Raw genomic sequence first — 18823 nt, 5'->3', positions numbered from 1 at the left:
CTGAACTCTGACACCCGCCCCTGTAGGAGGCAAGCCGGCCAGGGGCCCCAGGCTCCGAGCGCATCCTCCTAGACATCCTGGAACATGACTGGCGTGAGGCACAGGACAGCCGGCAGGAGCTATGCCAGAAGCTGCATGCTGTACAGGGGGAGCTGCAGTGGGCTGAGGAGCTGCGGGACAAGGTGGTGTCCACGTTCCCCAAACACCCCCTGCCTTGCCCCCACTTGCCTTTTTGCTCACAGCCTGGGGAAGCTCCTGGGGAGGGGGGGCAATGGGCATCACCCGTTTACTTTAGCCAGCTTTCCCCGAGCATCTGCTGTGTGCCAGGTCCCATGCCAAGAGCTGTGCATTCATTTGTTCTCTAATATGTGTTGAGGTCCATCCGTGGACAAAACAAAGGTCCCTTCTCTGGGGAGGACAGATTCTAACAGGGGAGACAAACAGAACACCTTATGCATCATCCACAGTCCCTCACTTCATGTGCGGAGGGTGATGAGTGCTGTGGAGGAAGCAGAGTGGGTTAATGGGGCAGACTGCAGTTGAAATGAGGAGGCCCAGGTGGGTTGGGGGTGGGTTGTTGTCCCCATTTTACAGATCAGGCAGCTGAGGCCCAATGAAGGGATGTCAGTTAGCAGCCCAGGCCACCCAGCTGGGGAGGTGGGCACTCATTCCTGGGGCTCAGGCCTTTCCCTGGACCTGCTGGGCTGCTGCCCATGGTCCCCAGCCCTGGAGTCTGACCGGGGTGTGTCCCATCCCGCTCCACCCTGCCGCACCCACAGTACCTGCAGGAGATGGAAGACCTGCGGCTGAAGCACCGTACGCTGCAGAAGGACTGTGACCTGTACAAGCACCGCATGGCCACCGTCCTGGCCCAGCTGGAGGAGATCGAGAAGGAGCGGGACCAGGTGAGCCCCGCTGCCGTGTGCCCAGTCCTGGTTCCCATCCAGGGGAAGACGGGGAGAGGCAGGTGGACTGGAATCGCAGACAAACAGTGTACTCGTAAGTGTAGGATGGAGCAAGTAGGCCAGGAGAAACAGACAGGGGACCTGAGCGCTGGGGTATGCCAGCCCTGCCCTCTCAACACACCTGCCTCACTGGGCTCCTGGGACAGGTTTGAAAGCTGGTGTGGGCGGCCTTTGCATCTGAATCCCTGTTCTCCCCACATCAAGAGCGAGGCTTTCAAATGTTTGTTGGTGAAGAGATTCATAAAAGGTCTGGCTCCCAGGCCCTGGGTACCATTCCTTCACCTCCTGAGGGGTGGGCCGAGGCCCCCAGCCCTCCTCTTCTGAGCTCCCCATGCAGCAGGGAGGGCAGCAGGTTTTGTCCTTGGGCCATGTTCGAATCCCTGGAATCCCTGGAGCGGTTAACACCTACACGTGAGAGTGGGCCTCGGGGGCCCTGGTGAAGACGCAGATTCGGGGTTTCAACCCCGTACATACTGGTTCAGGTGGTCTGGGGTGGGCCCAGGAAACTGCACTTCACCTGGTTGCTCCTAGCCCCTGAGACTGTCACCCCTGCTCCCTCTGAGACAATGGGTGGGAGGTCCCCATGGCCATGGACCCAGCTCTTGGGCACCCTGGTCTCCATTGGGTGGAAAAGTTCTTTGGGTGCACTGGGTTGGGTTTTGAACCCTGGAGGCTGGAAATAAAGTCCCCCACACACAGTGTGTCCCATAGAAGAGTTTTGAGTTGTTTCTGGGAAATGGTACGAGCATGGACTCTGTAGCTGTGTCCCTGCTGGCTTGGTGTCCCTGTCTGTAAAATGAAAATAAGGAGACTGTCTAACTCAAAGAGTTAGTGTGAAGATTAAATGAGCCGATATTTAGCACAGGGCACAAGCATGAAGGAAGTCCTTAATAAACATTAGCTGCTGGTCCTGTTGCTACCCATCCCCCAGCCCCTGGTCTGATCTGAGAGGTCAGAGGCCAGGAGAGCTGAGCCAGCATGTCACCTTCGGCTCCTGGCCCCAGTCCCCTCCTTGCCCACTCTTTCCAGGCCATCCAGAGCCGAGACCGTATTCAGCTGCAGTACTCGCAGAGCCTCATTGAGAAGGATCAGTACCGGAAGCAGGTCCGAGGCCTGGAGGTGGAGCGGGATGAGCTGCTGACGGCGCTCACCAGCCTGGAGGGCGCCAAGGCCCTGCTGGAGGTGCAGCTACAGCGGGTCCAGGGGGGGCCCCATCTCAAGGTGAGCAGGGTCAGGAGTCCAAGCTGGAACTCTTGGCCAGAGTGAGACTTGGTGAGAGGCCTCAACCGGGGGTGGGGGCATGGGGGACTCATCGGGAGTCCTCACCTGGGCCTGGGAAGATGCCGGCTCTGGGAGGAAACATGTGGGTCCTGGCTGGAGTCATCATTCGAGGTCAAGAACATACCAGTCTGGGAGGGGGCTGTTGGCCAGGGTGGACAAAATGCAGCTCGGATGGGAGGGGGTTGGTGTATCAGGGAACAGGACAGGAGTGTAGGGGCCTCTGGGTTTCTGAGGTTATACCTGGGGCGCGAAAAACAGTTTGAAGCTTGTCTTATCATACACTTGGAGAACCCCAGCTGCCTAAGGGCTGGCGAGCATCTTAGAATGCAAAATGTGTGCCCTAGAAGTTCCTCAGAGACCGACTAGTACAGTTGCCTCATTGCACAGGGCCCAGAGAGGGTCAGAGGCTTGCCCAGGATCACATAACCATCCAGCAGTGGAGCCGAGCCCCCAGATCCCATATAAATCAGACACTGGCTCTCAGATCTCTGCCAAGATAGGAAAAGAAAGACTTTTCCTATTTTGTGTGTGTGCTTAGTTGCTCAGTCATATCTGACTCTTGGTGACCCTTTGGACTGTAGCTCACCAGGCTCCTCTCTTCATGGAATTTTTCAAGCAAGAATGCTGGAGTTGGTTGCCATTTTCCTCCTCCAGAGGATCTTCCTGACCCAGCAATTGAACCCGCATCTCTTGTGTCTCCTGCACTGCAGGCGAATTCTTTACCCACTGAGCCATCGGGGAAGCCCCTTTCCTATCTTAGATTTGCTTAAAGAGGATCAGTCCACCAGGAGTGTAGTACCTGAAGAAACAGAACAAAAGACGCATGAATCTGTGGTTTTTGACTTTTAAATATCCTCAGTGGCTTACTTTGCCCTAGAAGTCCTACAGGGCGGTTCCCATACTTGCCTCAAGCCTGGTTCTCTCAGTCTCAACTTTTTTTTTTTATTAAACTTTTTGTTTTCTATTGGCATATAATCAGTTAATAATATTGTGATGGTTTCAGGTGGACAGCAAAGGGACTCAGCCGTACATATATGTGTATCTGTTCTCCCCCAAACTTCCCTCCCATCCAAGATGCTGCAGAACACTGAGCAGAGTTCCATATACCGTACAGGAGGACTTTGTTGGTTATCCACTTAAAGTATAGCAGTGTGTATATTGTTGATCCCATACTGTCCCTTCCCCCCAGTCTCAGCTTTTTAATTCCCAGAATGTGTGAGTGCTGCCTCAGGGCCTTTGCTCTGACTGTTCTATCTGCCTCCCCAACTTTAACACCTACTTATCCGTGAGTTCTCTGTTCCAACCACACTTTCCCTGCAAAACACTCTGATGGCCCCCTGGCCGGGTGGGGCCTTTGAGTGCCTTCCCCACCCTAGGTACCTTCCTTCCCAGCTCTTTTGGAAGCTGAGCCTTAATTCCTTCATCTGCCTGCTTGTTTATAGTTTGTCTCCTCCACTAGGCTGTGAGCTCCATGAGGGCAGGAATCCAGCTCCCTCCTTCCCCACCTCATCCCTGTTTCCAGCACTCGGGCATTGAGAAAATGGTGGTGGCTGGCCCTGGCCCAGCGCTACTGACCGTTCCCTCTCCCGTTCCTTTCCAGGCCTGCGCCTCTTCCCATTCCCTGTGCTCCAACCTCAGCAGCACTTGGAGCCTCAGCGAGTTCCCGTCCCCGCTGGGAGGCCCAGAAGCAGCGGGGGAGGCAGCTGTGGTGGGAGGGCCCGAGCCCCACACCTCGGTAAGACACCTGCCTTAGCCCAGACGTGGGGGGTACAGTGGCCATCATATTATTACTGACACACAGGGGGCTCTCCAGTTTGCTGACCAGTCCATTTCCCACGAGAGGAAATTGAGGCCCACGAAAGCCAAGTGCCTTGTTGAAACTCCCAAAGAAACTGGCTCAGTGCTGGGCCTGGGCTCAGGTGCCGGGAGACCTGGGGAGCCATTCACATCCCAAAACTTCACAGAGCCCATCCCCCCAATCTGGACTCCAGTTCCCATCTGTGAAATGAGCACAAACTTGGCACAATGAGTTGTGGGCGGGTGCCGTGGGGGTGACCAGGCCCTGCTGTGACTTTTCAGGAAGAGGCCATGGACAATGAGAAGGAGATCAATCGCCTCTCCATCCTGCCCTTCCCGCCCAGTGCTGGCTCCATCCTCCGCCGGCAGCGAGAGGAAGACCCCGCGCCCCCTAAGAGGTAAAGGGAGAGGCCCCTGGTAGGGGGGCGCTACTATTACCTCCCAGAATCCCTGATGCCAGGGTCAGGTCCAGGCAGTCACCTCCCTTTGCTGTCCTTAAATGACTGGAGCTATGGAAACCCAGGTCCCAGGAGTCATGTGTAACCAAGGGGTTAAGACAAGATCAAAGGGCAGAGTGGGCTCAGTCCCAGCTGAGCACCTTGACATGAGAGTCACTGGAGGTTAAGCCTCAAAGAGCCTTAATCCAAGGGGAAGCCTGGGTGTTCAGGACTAGGAGACACGGAGGAGGTTCTCAGGAGTCAAGGATCTCAGTCAAGAAAGGCTGCAGGTTCAGGCAGCAGCAGAAAACGGGGCCAGATAAACTGAATCATATGATTGGTGCCAGGACCGAGGACGGGAGATATCCTGCCCCCTGGCATGTGTCCCCCATCATCGGCTTGATGTAATGAGTGAACCCGCCATGATGAGTGTGCGATGGGAAGGTCTTGGTCTAGTGTGGGAGGCAGACCCTGGAGCTACAAATGACAGTAGAAAGTAGGGTTGGGATGAGGCATCAGAGGTCAGGGCAGGCTTCCTGGAGGAAAGGGAGACCAGAAGGGGTGGCCTTCTAGGTGGAGGGACATGGGCACAGTCACACGGTCAGAATATTAACTTCTTGCCCTGTGACTTTAGGAGTCTAGCATGCATGTGCTTGGGGGTTGCCAGACATTGGGGCAGCACGGGACAGGAGCAAGGGATGGGGCTGAGTGCCCACTGCGCTCAGTGCTGGCCCCTCCTGCCCTCTCTCTGCCCAGGTCCTTCAGCAGCATGTCAGACATCACAGGTAAAGCCCTGGGACTCCCTGGGGAGGGCTCGTCTGGGGACCCACCTGAGGCCTGTGCTCCCTATGCTGCCCTTGGCCTGCGTCCCCTCTCTGAGGCTCTGCTGTCCCCTGACCAGGCAGGGAGGCTCTGCTCAGGAGGCCCTGGGGGAGTTGATTCCCAACTCTTACCCTGAGCCCATCCTAGTCCTCTCTCCTGGTCCCAGCTGTGCTCTCTGGAGCTACTCAGTTCCAGCCCGCCCTCCACCTTCTTCCAGGAAACTGAAGGGTCACCTTGGTCGACCCAGGCCCAGCCCTGAGCCCTGTGAGTCCAGTGTGTTCCCAGGGCCTCCAACCTGCCAAGGCCTCTGGGCCCTCAGCCATCCCTGGGCTCGAGGGGCTCAACCCCTTCTCATGGACTGAGCCCTCCCTCATGGCTCTGCTGGCATCCCTGAACCTTGCCCCTCCTCCCCAGGGAGTGTGACGCTCAAGCCCTGGTCCCCGGGCCTCTCCTCGTCCTCGTCCTCTGACAGCGTGTGGCCTTTGGGAAAGCCGGACAGCCTTCTGGCCAGAGGCTGTGGCCTGGATCTCTTCAACAGGTACCGTAGTCGCCTGGGGCGGGGTGGAGCTGGGGGGCTGGTCCGGATCCCCAGAGAAGGGTGAGCAGGAGTGAGGTGGGAGGGAGCAGCAGCGAAGCCCTTGCCTCATGCCTCTGTCAGACTGTTGTGTTTTTGCACAGAGGCAGACATTGAATTCATATGCTGTCACCATTGTCTGGAGGCTTGGATTGGTTATTTCACCTCTCTGGGCCTCAGTTTCCTCATCAGGGAAAAGGGCACAGCAATGTCTTCTGCAGGTGGTGTTTGGAGGCTTAGGACTTGTGGCAGCCAAGCACCCCGCTTTGCCAGGCATGCGGTAGGTGCTCGGTAGGTGGCAACTGTTACTCGTACTGCTTGCCTGTCCCTGCTCAGATCTTCCAGCAGGACTGAGCCTCCCAGTAGACTTTGTGCTGAGGGCGGGGTGGGGTGGTGGTAGTTTGTCATTTGTAACTCCCTGCAGCTGAGCTGGCCCCTTAAGACTGGAGACACGAACCTCGGCGGCTCCCAGCATGCTGCAGGCCATGTGCTCTGTCCGTTTTGGTGGATGCATGGCTTTCCTGGTCAGTAATCTCAGGAGAACAGGCGATAGAAGAGGCTGATCTGAGAATGTGACCTTTGAACGCAGCCAGGAGAGAGCAGGCCAGGAGGGCAGCTGGGTGATATGGAAGAGGAAAGAACAGAGGCTGTCCAGGGACAGGCCTGGTGTTTGGTGGTGACTGGAGCGTGAGGGCAGGGAAGCGGGAAGGGGGAAAGGTGAAAGTCGAGGCTAGGGCAGGCTTTGTGAGTCAGGCTGGGGAAGTGTGGTGCTTTGCACCCTGGGGAACCTGGGCAGCCAGGGGGGCGGGGTGGGGGATGGTGCTTAGCTATTACTGAACACAAGGCCGCCTCCTGGCTGCTTGGCAGCATTCCCTCTGTCTTGGGAGGCAGGCTCTATTATGATTACCCCTTTTTTGTAGAGGAGGAAACAGGCTCAGAGAGGTTAAGCGACTTGCCTGAGGTCACGCAGCTGGGATGTGCCAGGGCCAAGGTCCAGGGTGGCCTGACCAGATTTGTGTTTTGGGAAGGGCATAGAAAGCACTGAATGTCAGAGCTGGAATGTGGGGATGCTGCTTACAGAGGACAGGTCGCACGAGAAATCAGGGCAGAGCAGCACCGGGAGCCTCTTGCCTCCTGGAAGCTTGGCCAGGCCCCTGCCCCCACTCTCACCACAGGCACAGGGCCCAGTGTGACATTGTTTCTCACTGTGCAGGACGTGCTTCTGGGGGAAGGGGCGGAGGCGCCTCCCTTCCTGCCTGCCTCGGCCCTTCCTCCCTTCCTTTGCTCAGGCCTGCAGCAGGGGTCCTGGCTGCTGTCCAAGGGCCTCGGGATGCCGCAGAGGGAGCTGGAGGTTCTGGCCCATGTGATCATGGGACCACCTCTGATGCCCACACAGTTCCTGGGGAGGAGGGAGATGGGGGAGGAACACAGATTGAGGGGTTGGGGTAGGGGTGGTTGACTCAGAGAGAAGGGGGTGGGCCGATGGGAGTTCAGGGATGTGAGAGCCCTAATGGACTGGGGAGCACTGTTTGCACATGTCCTGGGCTGGAGGCAGGGTTACAGGTCAGAGCACAGGCCGGATTCAAACAGACTTGTGAGCCAGCTGAAATCCTGGCTCTGTCACTTGCTATTGTGGGGCCTTGAGCAACTCATTTAATTTCTCAGTACCTCAGTTTTCTGCTCTGTAAATTGGGCTCACAGTAGTACCTGTCCCTTGGGGTCATTGTGGAGGTTCTAATATTCTTCAGTTCAGTTCAGTCGCTCAGTTGTGTCCGACTCTTTGCGACCCCATGAATCACAGCACGCCAGGCCTCCCTGTCCATCACCAACTCCCGGAGTTCACTCAAACTCATGTCCATCGAGTCGGTGATGCCATCCAGCCATCTCATTCTCTGTCGTCCCCGTCTCCTCTCACCCCCAATCCCTCCTAGCATCAGAGTCTTTTCCAGTGAGTCTAATATTCTTACTAGAGTGCTAAATGCAGTGCCTGGCTTGTAGTGAGTGGAAATTTAGCTCAGCTATTATTGGTGCTGTTGTGGCTTAATCCGCAGAGTAGCCCTGCAAGCCCCATATACAGATGAGAATGAGGCTCAGAGTCAGGAATGTGTCCCACAGCCACTTGGTGGTGAAGCTGGGGATTCCAGAGTCCCTTCCTCTCGTCACAGCTACTTGAGTTTTTTTCTTTTTTTAACTTTTGTTTTTGACCATGCTGGGTATTCATTGCTGCACACAGGCTTTCTCTAGTTGCAGCAAGAGGGGGCTACTCTTCAGATTTGGTGTGCAGGCTTCTCATTGTGGTGGCCCCCTTGTGGAGCTCGGGCTCAGTGGTTGTGGCGCACGGGCTTAGTTGCCTCATGGCATGTGGATTTTTCCCAGAACAGGGATCAAATCCGTGTCCCCTGCCTTGTCAGGCAGATTCTTAACCACTGTACTACCAGGGCAGTCCCCACTGAAGCTGCTTTAACCTCCACCTGTGTTGAGTGCTCCCCATGTGTTGGGTGTTGCAGCTCTTCCGCTCTCCCCTGCCCCTCTTGGCTCCCAGTCTTGGGCCAGGGCAGAGGATGGTCAGGCAGGTGGAAAAGAGTGAAAGTGAGATGTTGGGTGGGGAGGACACTGGGAGAGTATTGGGGTGCTGTCTCCTGGGCAGGGCCATACCTGCCCGCTCTTGTCACAAAGACAGGATCTCCGGCATTGGCCGACCTCGCACAGGGAAGGTTTGGGTAGGTCATTGTCTAACTCCACCACCCACCAGCTGTGTAACCCTTGGCAATTGTAACTTCCCCTGGCTTCATTTTGCCTCTTCTCTTATATTGGGGGAATAACAGATGGCTTCCGTAGGGTGGTTGGGAGGATTCAGTGAGGTAATCTGTGTGACATGCTTACCTCTCAGCTTCACAGGTCCCTTACCTATGAACCTAGGGATCTTCCCACAGTGCCCCAGGGTGTAGGGCAACAGTCATCCAAGCCACCTGACTCGTGATGCTCAGGGTTGGCAGAGTGAAGGACTTGGCCCAGTTCCTGTTGTCCCCTGTGAGCTGACTCCTGACCTGACACTGGGGGATAGGATTGGGAGCCCTCTTCTGGTGGATGGAAACCCCATCCTTCCCATAGGCAGGACTAGGATCAATCAGATCTTGTTGCCAGAAACCTTGGAGTTCCTGAGAGGTTGGAGTAGGCAACCCCTGCCCTCTACCATGTTCCTTTTTCTTCCCCACCCACTTGTCTGCTGAGGTCTGAGTCTGACATACCTGATCTGGATCCTGCCCCTGTGAGCCCCCAGGTAGTAGCCTGGGGCTGTGGAGGCTCAGAGAAGTCACTTGGTCCCCCAGGAAGTTGGGCAAAGTCATCCTGAAGGAGAGGATGCTCAAGCTGGGTCTCTGAGCCTGAAAAGGTGGAATGGCTGAGGAACTGCCCTGATGCTAGAATTGCAGGGAGGGGGCATGGCACGCAGGCAAGGGTAGGGAGTGAGCAGATGGACCTGGAGGGCCTGAATGCAGTCTGCTCGCTGGGCCCTCAACTAGGGAAGCCAACAGTGGTCAGCTGTCTGTGGGTTTGAAATTGGGTGGGGGGAAGCTGGACCACAGAGAGGTGACTTGTCCTGAATCACACCTGGTGATAGTGAATGTCGAGTTTTTATCGGGCACTGTCCCAGCAACGTCCAGTGTTTAAACTTAACTAAGTTGTACAACGAGGCAGATAGACACAGAGGGGACTGCTGAGAACCAGAACCAGGAGGCAGCCAGGCCTCCTGGCCCCAGAGTTCCTGCTGGCACCCTCCACGCCACTTTTCTCAAACTGTTCTGATGGCATCCCGCCACAGGAGAGACCCAGTACAAGTGCCTGGAACAAAAGGGTCACAGGAAGATAGTTGGATTTACTTGAAGGGAGGCAGGCTTATATTTTCTATTCCATTCCATTCAAAAACAGTGCCGGTCATGACCCAGTGAATTTCATAACCCATTTAGTTGGAAAGCCCTGGAGCCCTCTGGTTTCCACCTCTACCTGCATTATCTCTATATTTGTCTAAGCCTACACCCACGGTGGGAAATGATTGTCATCATTGTCCTTGCTTTATGGATGTGGGGATAGAATCAAGTGGCCAGCTCGCTTCCAAAGGCTAGAGCACAGTTAGTACTGGGGTTGGAGCTGATAGCTGTGGCTTCAGCCAACTAGCCGTTGGGCAGCATAACCAGGCCCAGCCTCAGGCCTCCCATCTCTGTCCAGGCCTTTCTGTGCCCAATCGATGTGGCCAGGACAGTCCCAGGGCCGAAGGAGCCTGTCAAGGCAGCCCAGATGTCCCCAGCACCCATGTCTATCCCAAGCCCCTGGGTCCTGGTCCTCTATTTTGACTGAGGCGGCAGAGGAGCCAGGCTGGACTCCCGAGGGCCAGGGTCTTCCCCTGCATGGGTACTGATTGGGTTAAGGTCTTTGCAGCCTTGCCCACCCTGGGCAGGCAGCAGGGGGCAGTGTGGCTGAAGCTTTCAGGGTAGATGGGGAGATGAGTGAATGCCCAGACTTTTCCTGGGTTCCCTCTCCATTTGGGGCACACCCACAGAGCCTGACTTCTCCCCTTCCCCAGAACCATGGAGGAAGGGTCATGGGGAGATTTGTGGTCAGTTCTCTCTGAGTTTGGCCACAGGGCTTCACCACTTCTCATTCAGGGATAGGCCGAGTTCTCCTATGATAGGGATTTGGTGACTCGTTGTCCTGACTGTCAGTGGTACCTCACCCTGCGACCAGAGGAAGGTCAGATACCTTCATTCCTTGCCCTCCATAGGCTGCTCCAGCTTGCCTTTGCTGGGAGCTGTTTACCAGGATGTTAAATTAGTTAATTAGGGCAAGGAATTTAGCATGGTGTCTAGCACATGGGACGGAGAAGGCAATGGCAAGCCACTCCAGTACTATTGCCTAGAAAATCCCATGGATGGAGGAGCCTGGTAGGCTGCAGTCTGTGGGGTCGCTGGGGGTCGGACACGACTGAGTGACTTCACTTTCACACATTGAAGAAGGAAATGGCAACCCACTCCAGTGTTCTTGCCTGGAGAATCCCAGGGACAGGGGAGCCTGGTGGGCTTCCGTCTATGGGGTCACACAGAGTTGGACATGACTGAAGTGACTTAGCAGCAGCAGCTAGTACATGGGAAGCACCCAGTAAGTGTTTGATGCTACTGTTATTATTGTTGTTATTAAATTCTTCTGCACTGTATCCTATTCTCCACACTTCTGCCTGTATCAGCTCTTCGGTTTGGAACCATAGCATTCTGTCTGTTCCAGAAGTACTTCTGTTCTTCACCCCCATGTAGCCTAGCTGCTGCTTCCTCCGGGAAGCCCCTCCCCTTTATGCTCCTACTGCCAGCAGTAACCATCCCTGATCTGTTATGATTTAAGGGTGACCTCCTGCCCTAGACTATGAGCATAACAAGCTTTTATTAGTCATCTGCCAGATGTGCCAGACACTTGTGATTGGTGGTAGGGATCCAGAGTCAAACATGATAGAGGACTGTTTCTCAAGGCATTTTATTGAGGGAGGAAACCAAGGGGGAAACAGAAAAACGGAGTGCTCCAGCAAGAAGCTCCACCTCACTGTGTGCAGAGGTTTAAGGGGTTTGGGAAGGAGGGGTTGCTTTTGACCTGAGCTATGAAGGATAAGCAGAATTTGCCAGGCAAAAAAGAAGGGAAAGAACATTCCAGCAGGTACAATGGCCTGGGGTGGCAGTCTTGGCATCTTTGGGGCAAAATGGCAACCCACTCCAGTGTTCTTGCCTGGAGAATCCCAGGGATGGGGGAGCCTGGTGGGCTTCCATCTATGGGGTCACACAGAGTCGGACACAACTGAAGTGACTTAGCAGTTAGCATAGCTCTCCAAGAAATATTGAACTGAATCAACATACTGACTAAACGCTAATTCCATCTCCTTTCTCTCTGCTCAGGTCTCTGGCCATCCGAGTGTCTGGCTGGAGTCCCCCGGGGGGACCTGAGCCTCAGGACAAGGGCCCAGATAGCCTGTCGTTCCTCGGGGACAGCTGGTCTGGGGCTGTTGTGCGGAGGGTGCTCTCTGGGCCAGGGTCGGCCAGGGTAGAACCAAGAGAGGTGAGGCCCCGCCCCTCTGAACTGGGGGCAGAATCGCTATATTAGCTGGGGCTTGGCGCCCTCTGATTGGTAGATCTAGATCATTGGGCGGAGTTTCTGGATATTGGTCGAAGCAGAGGTGGGCTCATCGACTAGCGGCTGGTTGCCCCGCCTCTGCCAGCATTAAGTGAAATCTGATTGGGTAGGGGCTGGGAGGTGGGGCAGACTGATAGCACCTGGACAGATCCCCACCCTTACACATGGAAAAGACCAGACTGAGCCACGCTGGGTGGGGAGGTCAGTTCCAGGGAGCAGGGTCTGACTGGGCACACACCCTATGAGGTGGGAGCATCAGAATTTTGAGACGTGGTCACTCCCACACGCAGTGTTCTTCAGCCCCAGAGCTGTCCCGGGAAGCCCTGGGAAGCTAGCTCAGTTCCCTCCCTGTCTGGATTTTCTCCCAGCCAACGGCAGAGGCTGCTGGTTTGGAGGGGGCAGGCCTGGAAGGCGAGGCCCAGCAGAGAACCTTGCCCCGGAAACAGACGTCCACACTCCCACTGATGGACTTCAAGGGTAAACCTGGCCTGGGGCGGGCAGGAACTGAGGACTCTGGAAGGTCAGAACTGAGGGCCCACGAGAAGGCTCCTCCAGTCCATAGTGTGGGTGGGATAGCCACAGCCTGGGTGGGGGATGCCTCCCCTCCTCACTCCCGTCAGTGCTCTTCCGTTCTATACCGCTGCCCGCTTGCTAGTTGTCTCTTCTTATGCCCTTCCTCTGTCTTGTCCTCAGTAAGCAACTTACAGTGAAAGGAGCACTGGATAGGAGTCCAGGAACCTGGGTTTGGGTCCTGGTTCTGTCCCCAGTGGACATGGTGCCTTTGGGCCTATCCCCTCCCTCCCTGGGCTATGGACTCATTAAGAAGAGGAAGGTGCGACCTCTCTGAGGTTAATGCTTGACTTTCTCCTTCCCTTGTCCTTGCTGCTGCCCCCTGCCTTGTCCACACTCAGCCTGCCAATCCTTCCATGAGGCCCTGGACGCCTGGGTGAAGGAGCCGGGAGCTGAGCCCTTCTACATTCGAGCCAACCTCACCCTGCCTGAGCGGGCTGACCCCCATGCCCTGTGTGTGAAAACTCAGGAGATACTGCGGCTGGTGGACCCAGCATATAAGCGGCGGCAGGAGTGGTTCTGCACTCGGGTCGACCCCCTTACCCTGCGAGACCTAGACCGGGGCACCGTGCCCAATTATCAGAGGTGACACAGCCCACAGCCCTGGGAGCTGGGACTGGGATGGGGGACTCTCTTCTCCTGCAGTCCCTCGCCATCCTCTGGAACAGGATAGGGGGAGGGGGCTGGAGGAGAGAAGGTGAGGAACTCCACATCTCCCTACAACTCATGACATGACCTCCCTTCTTCCCCCACCCTCTCCCGCCAGAGCCCAGCAGCTCCTGGAAGTTCAGGAGAAATGCCTGCCATCCAGCCGACACCGGGGCCCCCGCAGTAATGTAAGCTGGGCTGCAGAGGACAGGGTGAGGGCTTGGGGAGGGGGTGCCAAGTCGGGGGGTCAAAAGGGAGAGGACAGGCTCCATTCTCTGGAAGCGGGGGGAGGAGACCCCACCCACTTGGTTGCTCATCTTCTTGGTGAGCATTTTGGTTGCATCTTCACCCAGACTTGGTCGATCCTATCCCCAGTGTGTCCATCAAAGAGAATAGCAACAGGGCTCCAGTCCAGGTATTTGAGAGGGGGAAGTGAGGCAGTGTGCCCGGTGCTCAGGAGCATGGGTGGCATGTGGTGAGCACTTAACAGAACGATAGTCACACTTCCTTCTCTGATCCCTGGACCTTGCGCCTGGGCAGAGCAAGGCTTGGAGAGGTTAACTATTTCAAGAGACCATGGTACTAGAGAGAAGGTGGAGAACCTGGGCTTTGGAGCCAGGCCTCCGGAGTTTGCATCCCAGCTCTGCTCTTTCTTTGCTGTGTGACCGTGGATGACCACCTGACCCTCTCTTGAGGCTCTGTTTCCTCATCTGTAAAATGGGGAACCCATGCCTGCCTCGTGGGTTCATGTATGTGGGATCTAGTTAGCATTTGTCACATTGTCACATTGTTTGACACCTGTCAACTATTGATATCCATGGGGTCGCAAAGAGTCGGACATGACTGAGCGACTGAACAACATCAACCACTATTGTTATGATCAGCGCTGTCGATTTTGGTTTTGCTATACTCTTCCTACACTGCTGATTAATGGGAAGAGACCCCAGAGTTTGTCTCTTACATCTTATTAGGTCCTTCTGGCCTCGATTTCTGATCTGTGATGTGGGGGCAGACCCAAGGCTCCTCTCGCTCTAACTAGCTCTAGCAGCCTTACTTCCCGGGATTCCCAGTGATGGTCACTCTCCTTTGTCTCGGGGGCTGTGCTGGGCCAGGTGGGGACAGCCAGACAGAGAAGAGGTTCTTGTGCTGACCCGCGAGACTGGGCAGCAGGGCCCTTTCTCCCTGAGGCTAGGACAGAGCTGAGCTCTCAGGTGCCCCTCTTTTCCTACTCCCTCACCAGCTAAAGAAGCGAGCCCTGGACCAGCTGCGACTGGTGAAGCCCAAGCATGTGGGGAGTCCTCCTGGGGACTCCCCAGAGCAGCTGCTGCTGGAGCCCTGCTCAGGTGCGTGCCCAAGGGCGAAGGTGCAGCCACTGCCTGCAGGCTCCAGAAATGTGCCCATCTGCGTGTCCTTTGGCCTTGGTGTTCCCTTTGGCCTTGAAGGGCTTGTGGGAGGGTTCCAGTCAGGGGCAGGGTGCAGGCCAGGGACCTGGTGGGAGTTGGGCCACCAGGATGAAGGGAGATGGTCTGTGTTCAGGTATGACCATGAGTCTGTTTGAGGCACAGACAAGTATGGGCCTGTTCTTGTCTGGCAAAGCGTGCACAGCTGTGCCTTTTGCCTGTGTATGGTGAAAGGTGCCATGATGACCCCAGAGAGAGTTCCTAAAGGAAGGAGGATGAGGGATTAGGGGAGCCCAGAGGAATGAATAGCAATTCTGAGGGAAAGGCTGGTTAGGAAAGGCTTCCTGGAAGGGAGATTGTTTGAACCAGGGCCTTCAAGGATGAAGAGGAGTTCGTTGCAGAAGGCACAGACTCAGAGGCATGGCTATGTGTCGTATGCTTGGAGGACACTGAGTACAGCAAGTGCAAATCTCTTGTCACGCATTGTGGAAGCGGGGGGAGGTGAGGGGGGAGGATAGAGGGGAGGGGCGAGGTAGGAGGGGTCCCTGCCCACCTGGGAGCTTGGGAAGGCATGACCTAGGCTCTGACAGAGTTAACTGGGCCACCAGGGCATGCAGAGGTCCCGTGATTCGAGCTGCTGATCTGTGAGGTCGGAATAGAGCTTGAGGTGAGAGGATCTGTGGCTTGCTGCCTCCCCAGCTCCGGCAGGGCTGGGTCACCCACGTGGAGGATGTGGCCTTCTTCCTGAGAGTTGTGGGAAGTCACTGGTGCATTGAACACAGGGGAGTTACAGGATCTGACTTCAGCATTGAAGCCTGCCTCAGCTGCCGAGAGGAGAATGGCCTGTAGGGGGCATGGGTGAGGCCTGGGATGGGGAGGAGGACTGTCCCAGTGAAGTCCAGCAGTGGGTGTTAGGAAGGGAAAGAAGATAGGGGGGCCTTGAGAGGAGGCACTGGGGTTCTGAGTATTGCGGGAGCTGGCCATCCCAGCAGTGAGGAGCTGGGGCCCTGCCTGCACCCTCATCTTGTCTACATCCTGTCCCCTGCCGTGCCCAGAGCCAGAGCGGAGCCTCAAACCCTACAGCCTGGTGCGGCCCCTGCTGGTGTCTGCCCTGCGGCCCGTGGTGCTCTTGCCTGAGTGCCTGGCGCCCCGGCTCATTCGCAACCTCCTAGACCTGCCCAGCTCCCGGCTGGACTTCCAAGTGTGCCCAGCGGGTGAGCCTGCACACTTGAGGATGGGAGGGCAGGGTGGCACCCTGGGGCAGTCAGGCCCACTGGCCCTTCGTTTGTGCCTTTCTGTGCTTTGTAGAAAGCCTCTCTGGAGAGGAACAGTGCACATTGTCAGCGCCCGGAGCCCCCAAGGCCCGGCCTGCTGCTCCCGGTCTGGGCAGCAGGATCCGTGCCATCCAGGAGTCTGTCGGGAAGGTAGGTGCTTGGGGTGGGGCATGGGGGCGGTGCCCTCTGGGCCCAGGAGCAGAGGGTGACCCTGGGCAAGCTCCTTCCGTTCCATGGGTGTCTTCTCACCTGTGAAATGGGTGGCCTGGGGCACTCTGCCTCAAGTGGCTCACCCTGGAGAGTTTGGCTGATACATCTGATCTGTTCATCCTTGTCTCAGACTTGCCGCTCCCCTGGGAGCCACCTGGGGCTGCCAAGAATGGGGTCAGCGCCCTCTGCAGATCGGGGTCTAGGGAAAGTGACTTGTTTCCCTGAGTCTTGGGCTTTCCCTTCCAGTTCTTTCCTTATTGCCAAGGTGGATGGGGAAGCTGGACCCTGTAGGGGACTGTGTTATGGGGGCCCAGTCAGGGGGCAGGAAGGCTAGGGTCTCTGGCCTGGGAGTAAAATGTAGCCTTAACCACCCCTACCCCGAGAAGAAGCACTGCCTGTTGGAGCTGGGTGCTCGGGGTGTGCGGGAGCTGGTCCAGAACGAGGTCTACCCCATCGTCATCCACGTGGAGGTGACCGAGAAGAATGTCCGGGAAGTCAGGTGAGTTGGGCCGGGAAGAGGGGTAGGGACCTGCGCGTCCTCCTGTTTGGATGCCTTGCTCCCTCTCTCTCTCCACCTCTTCGTTTGCCTTCTGTCTGTCTCTCTGACTCCCTCTGTCCATCCTCCCTCTCTGACTTTCCATGTCTTAGTCCATTCCTTTCTCTGTCTCACTGTCCTTCTTCATCCCCCGCTCTGACCACTGCCTGCTGTCCTCTCTCGGCAGGGGTCTGCTGGGCCGGCCGGGCTGGCGGGACTCCGAGCTGCTGCGGCAGTGCCGGGGCTCGGAGCATGTGCTCTGGGGGCTGCCCTGCTCCTGGGTGCAGGTGTCTGCCCACGAGTGGGGCCACTCGGAGGAGCTGGCCAAGGTGGTGCGGGGCCGCATCCTGCAGGAGCAGGCCCGCCTTGTGTGGGTGGAGCGTGGCAGCAGCAGAGGCGGCGGCAGCAGCAGCAGCAGCAGCGAGGCCTGAGGGCCCCCCTGGAATGCCTGTGCCTTCCTCACGCACTCCAGAAGCCACCGCCGGGGACCCTGGTGTCTGCAGTGGAGCCAGGTCCTCCCCATCCTGAGCCTTCCTCAACTCTGGGACTTTTCACGTGGGCCCCTCGGCTCTGGGCTCTCTCACCCACAGGAGCCCCTGGCCAGAGCTCCCTCCCACCCCTGGACTTGCTGCTCTGGGCCTTCCCCTGGCCCTGTGTCTCACGGACCCTTCTTGTGGGTCTCACACACACATCTGTGTCCCGTCCCTCATTGCTCTCCTCAGAGCACCTGCGTTCCCAGTCCTGTGCGTTGGTTTGGACACCCAAGATCCCACAGGGTGGACTCGAGTCTGCCCCTCCCCTCGGCTCACGAGGTCTCCTGACCCCACAGCCTCTTATTTTTTTCTGGCCTCACTGTGTGTGGCATGCAGGATCTTAGTTCCCTGACCAGGGACTGAACCTGTGCCCTGTGCAGTGGAAGCACAGAGTCTCCATCACTGGACCACTGGAGAAGTCCTCCGCAGCCTCTTCTGTTCACAGGAGCCCCCGAGCCTGTCGTGTGTGACACCCACCCGTCCAGCTGACATTTCTTGTGTTTACCTCCACGGGGGCATTGTGGCTTCCCCAGTCCACTGTCACCTGTGCCCTGCGTGTCTTCCAGTCACATGTGTGTCTGTGGTTCTCCCCTGTGTAAATGTCATGTCCCCCACCCCAGTGACCCTTAGGCACTAACCCGTGTGTGTTCCCGGTGAGCACACCCAGGACCGTGTTCTCACAGCACCTGCGCCCCTCCCTGCCCTGCCTCTCAGAGGGATGGGTGGGGAGGGGGCCAGCCGCTCTGTTACCAGAATGTACAGCTTGTGGATTTTTAATGGGCTTTTTTTTCCCTCAGAAGCTGCACATTATGGAACATTAAACAGTTTGTCATAGAAGCTGATGGCCTTTTGCTTGCTTGCCTCCCTGGCCTGGGCCCCCTTCCCCTCGTCCCACTTGTTGCCACCCCCAGCTCAGGTTGATGCCACCTTTCAGGTTTCTGCTCGCTCATGGGGAGGGTCAGATTTCTCTCCTGACTCATCCTGGAGCTGCCTGCCATCTGTGCTGGCATCACCTTACCTGCCCCCAAATGACCGGAGGAGGGCCCCACAGATGGGCCACCCCTGCGCCCAGCCCTGCCTGTGTCTGATCATCAAAAAGATGTCTTCTGGAGCAGGGATACTTAACCAGCAGGGTGTGGTCTTAGGCTAAGGGGCTCGGCCATTGAATCCAGAAGACTAACAGCAAACCCTCAGTGTACTACCAAGTCCATGAGACTGCTTCACTGGGGAAGATGAGCACTTCCAATGGGAGAAATCAAGGCGGGCTTGCTGGAGGAGGTGCTGCTTGAGCTTGGGGTATGGGATTCCTTTCTTCAGGAAGCACTTAAGGGATTCACATGCCTATGTTGTTCCTGGTCCTCCTAGGACTCTCCTCAGTCACAGTGGTGAACTTGGGCAGGCTCCTGGGAGTTGGAGGGAGTGGGTAGACTAGGTGGAGGGAACCTCAAGAGCAATGGCTCAGTGGTAGAAAATGGGTTGAGATTGGCCACTGGAGAGTGGTAGGAAACGAAGCTGAGAGGTCCAAGTCCAGGGGTTGGGGGCTGTTTACATTTGAGGTCTGGCTCAGATATCATTTCCACAAAGGCTCCTGATTTTCCCAGGCCTTGGGAAT

General features: G+C 56.7%; 1 protein-coding gene across 4 annotated transcripts in view; it reads left to right on the top strand.

Moving 5' to 3' along the window:
• The window catches only part of CARD10 (caspase recruitment domain family member 10), a 27921-nt gene extending 9254 nt beyond the window's left edge, over positions 1 to 18667 (top strand). Inside the window, exons 5-20 of one of the 4 annotated variants that reach the window (XM_088837223.1) lie at positions 27 to 182; positions 780 to 905; positions 1995 to 2186; positions 3847 to 3981; positions 4326 to 4441; positions 5237 to 5265; positions 5717 to 5840; positions 11807 to 11966; positions 12410 to 12518; positions 12953 to 13196; positions 13378 to 13447; positions 14500 to 14602; positions 15715 to 15873; positions 15968 to 16083; positions 16527 to 16642; positions 16866 to 18667. In XM_088837223.1, the coding sequence (XP_088693349.1) occupies positions 27 to 182; positions 780 to 905; positions 1995 to 2186; positions 3847 to 3981; positions 4326 to 4441; positions 5237 to 5265; positions 5717 to 5840; positions 11807 to 11966; positions 12410 to 12518; positions 12953 to 13196; positions 13378 to 13447; positions 14500 to 14602; positions 15715 to 15873; positions 15968 to 16083; positions 16527 to 16642; positions 16866 to 17109 (2199 nt within the window). In that variant the 3' untranslated portion in view covers positions 17110 to 18667. The remainder of the gene's footprint in view (positions 1 to 26; positions 183 to 779; positions 906 to 1994; positions 2187 to 3846; positions 3982 to 4325; positions 4442 to 5236; positions 5266 to 5716; positions 5841 to 11806; positions 11967 to 12409; positions 12519 to 12952; positions 13197 to 13377; positions 13448 to 14499; positions 14603 to 15714; positions 15874 to 15967; positions 16084 to 16526; positions 16643 to 16865) is intronic. The other 3 variants (XM_055395563.2, XM_088837224.1, XM_088837225.1) reach the window with 3 other exon arrangements.
• The last annotated feature ends 156 nt before the right edge of the window (positions 18668 to 18823 follow it).

Source organism: Moschus berezovskii, chromosome 6, assembly GCF_049115385.1.
Source record: "Moschus berezovskii isolate FMDL1 chromosome 6, NW_MosBer_1.0, whole genome shotgun sequence".
Taxonomy (NCBI): domain Eukaryota; kingdom Metazoa; phylum Chordata; class Mammalia; order Artiodactyla; family Moschidae; genus Moschus; species Moschus berezovskii.
The sequence above is the reverse complement of the archived record's forward strand: the minus strand, read 5'-3'. Positions and strand labels throughout refer to the sequence as shown.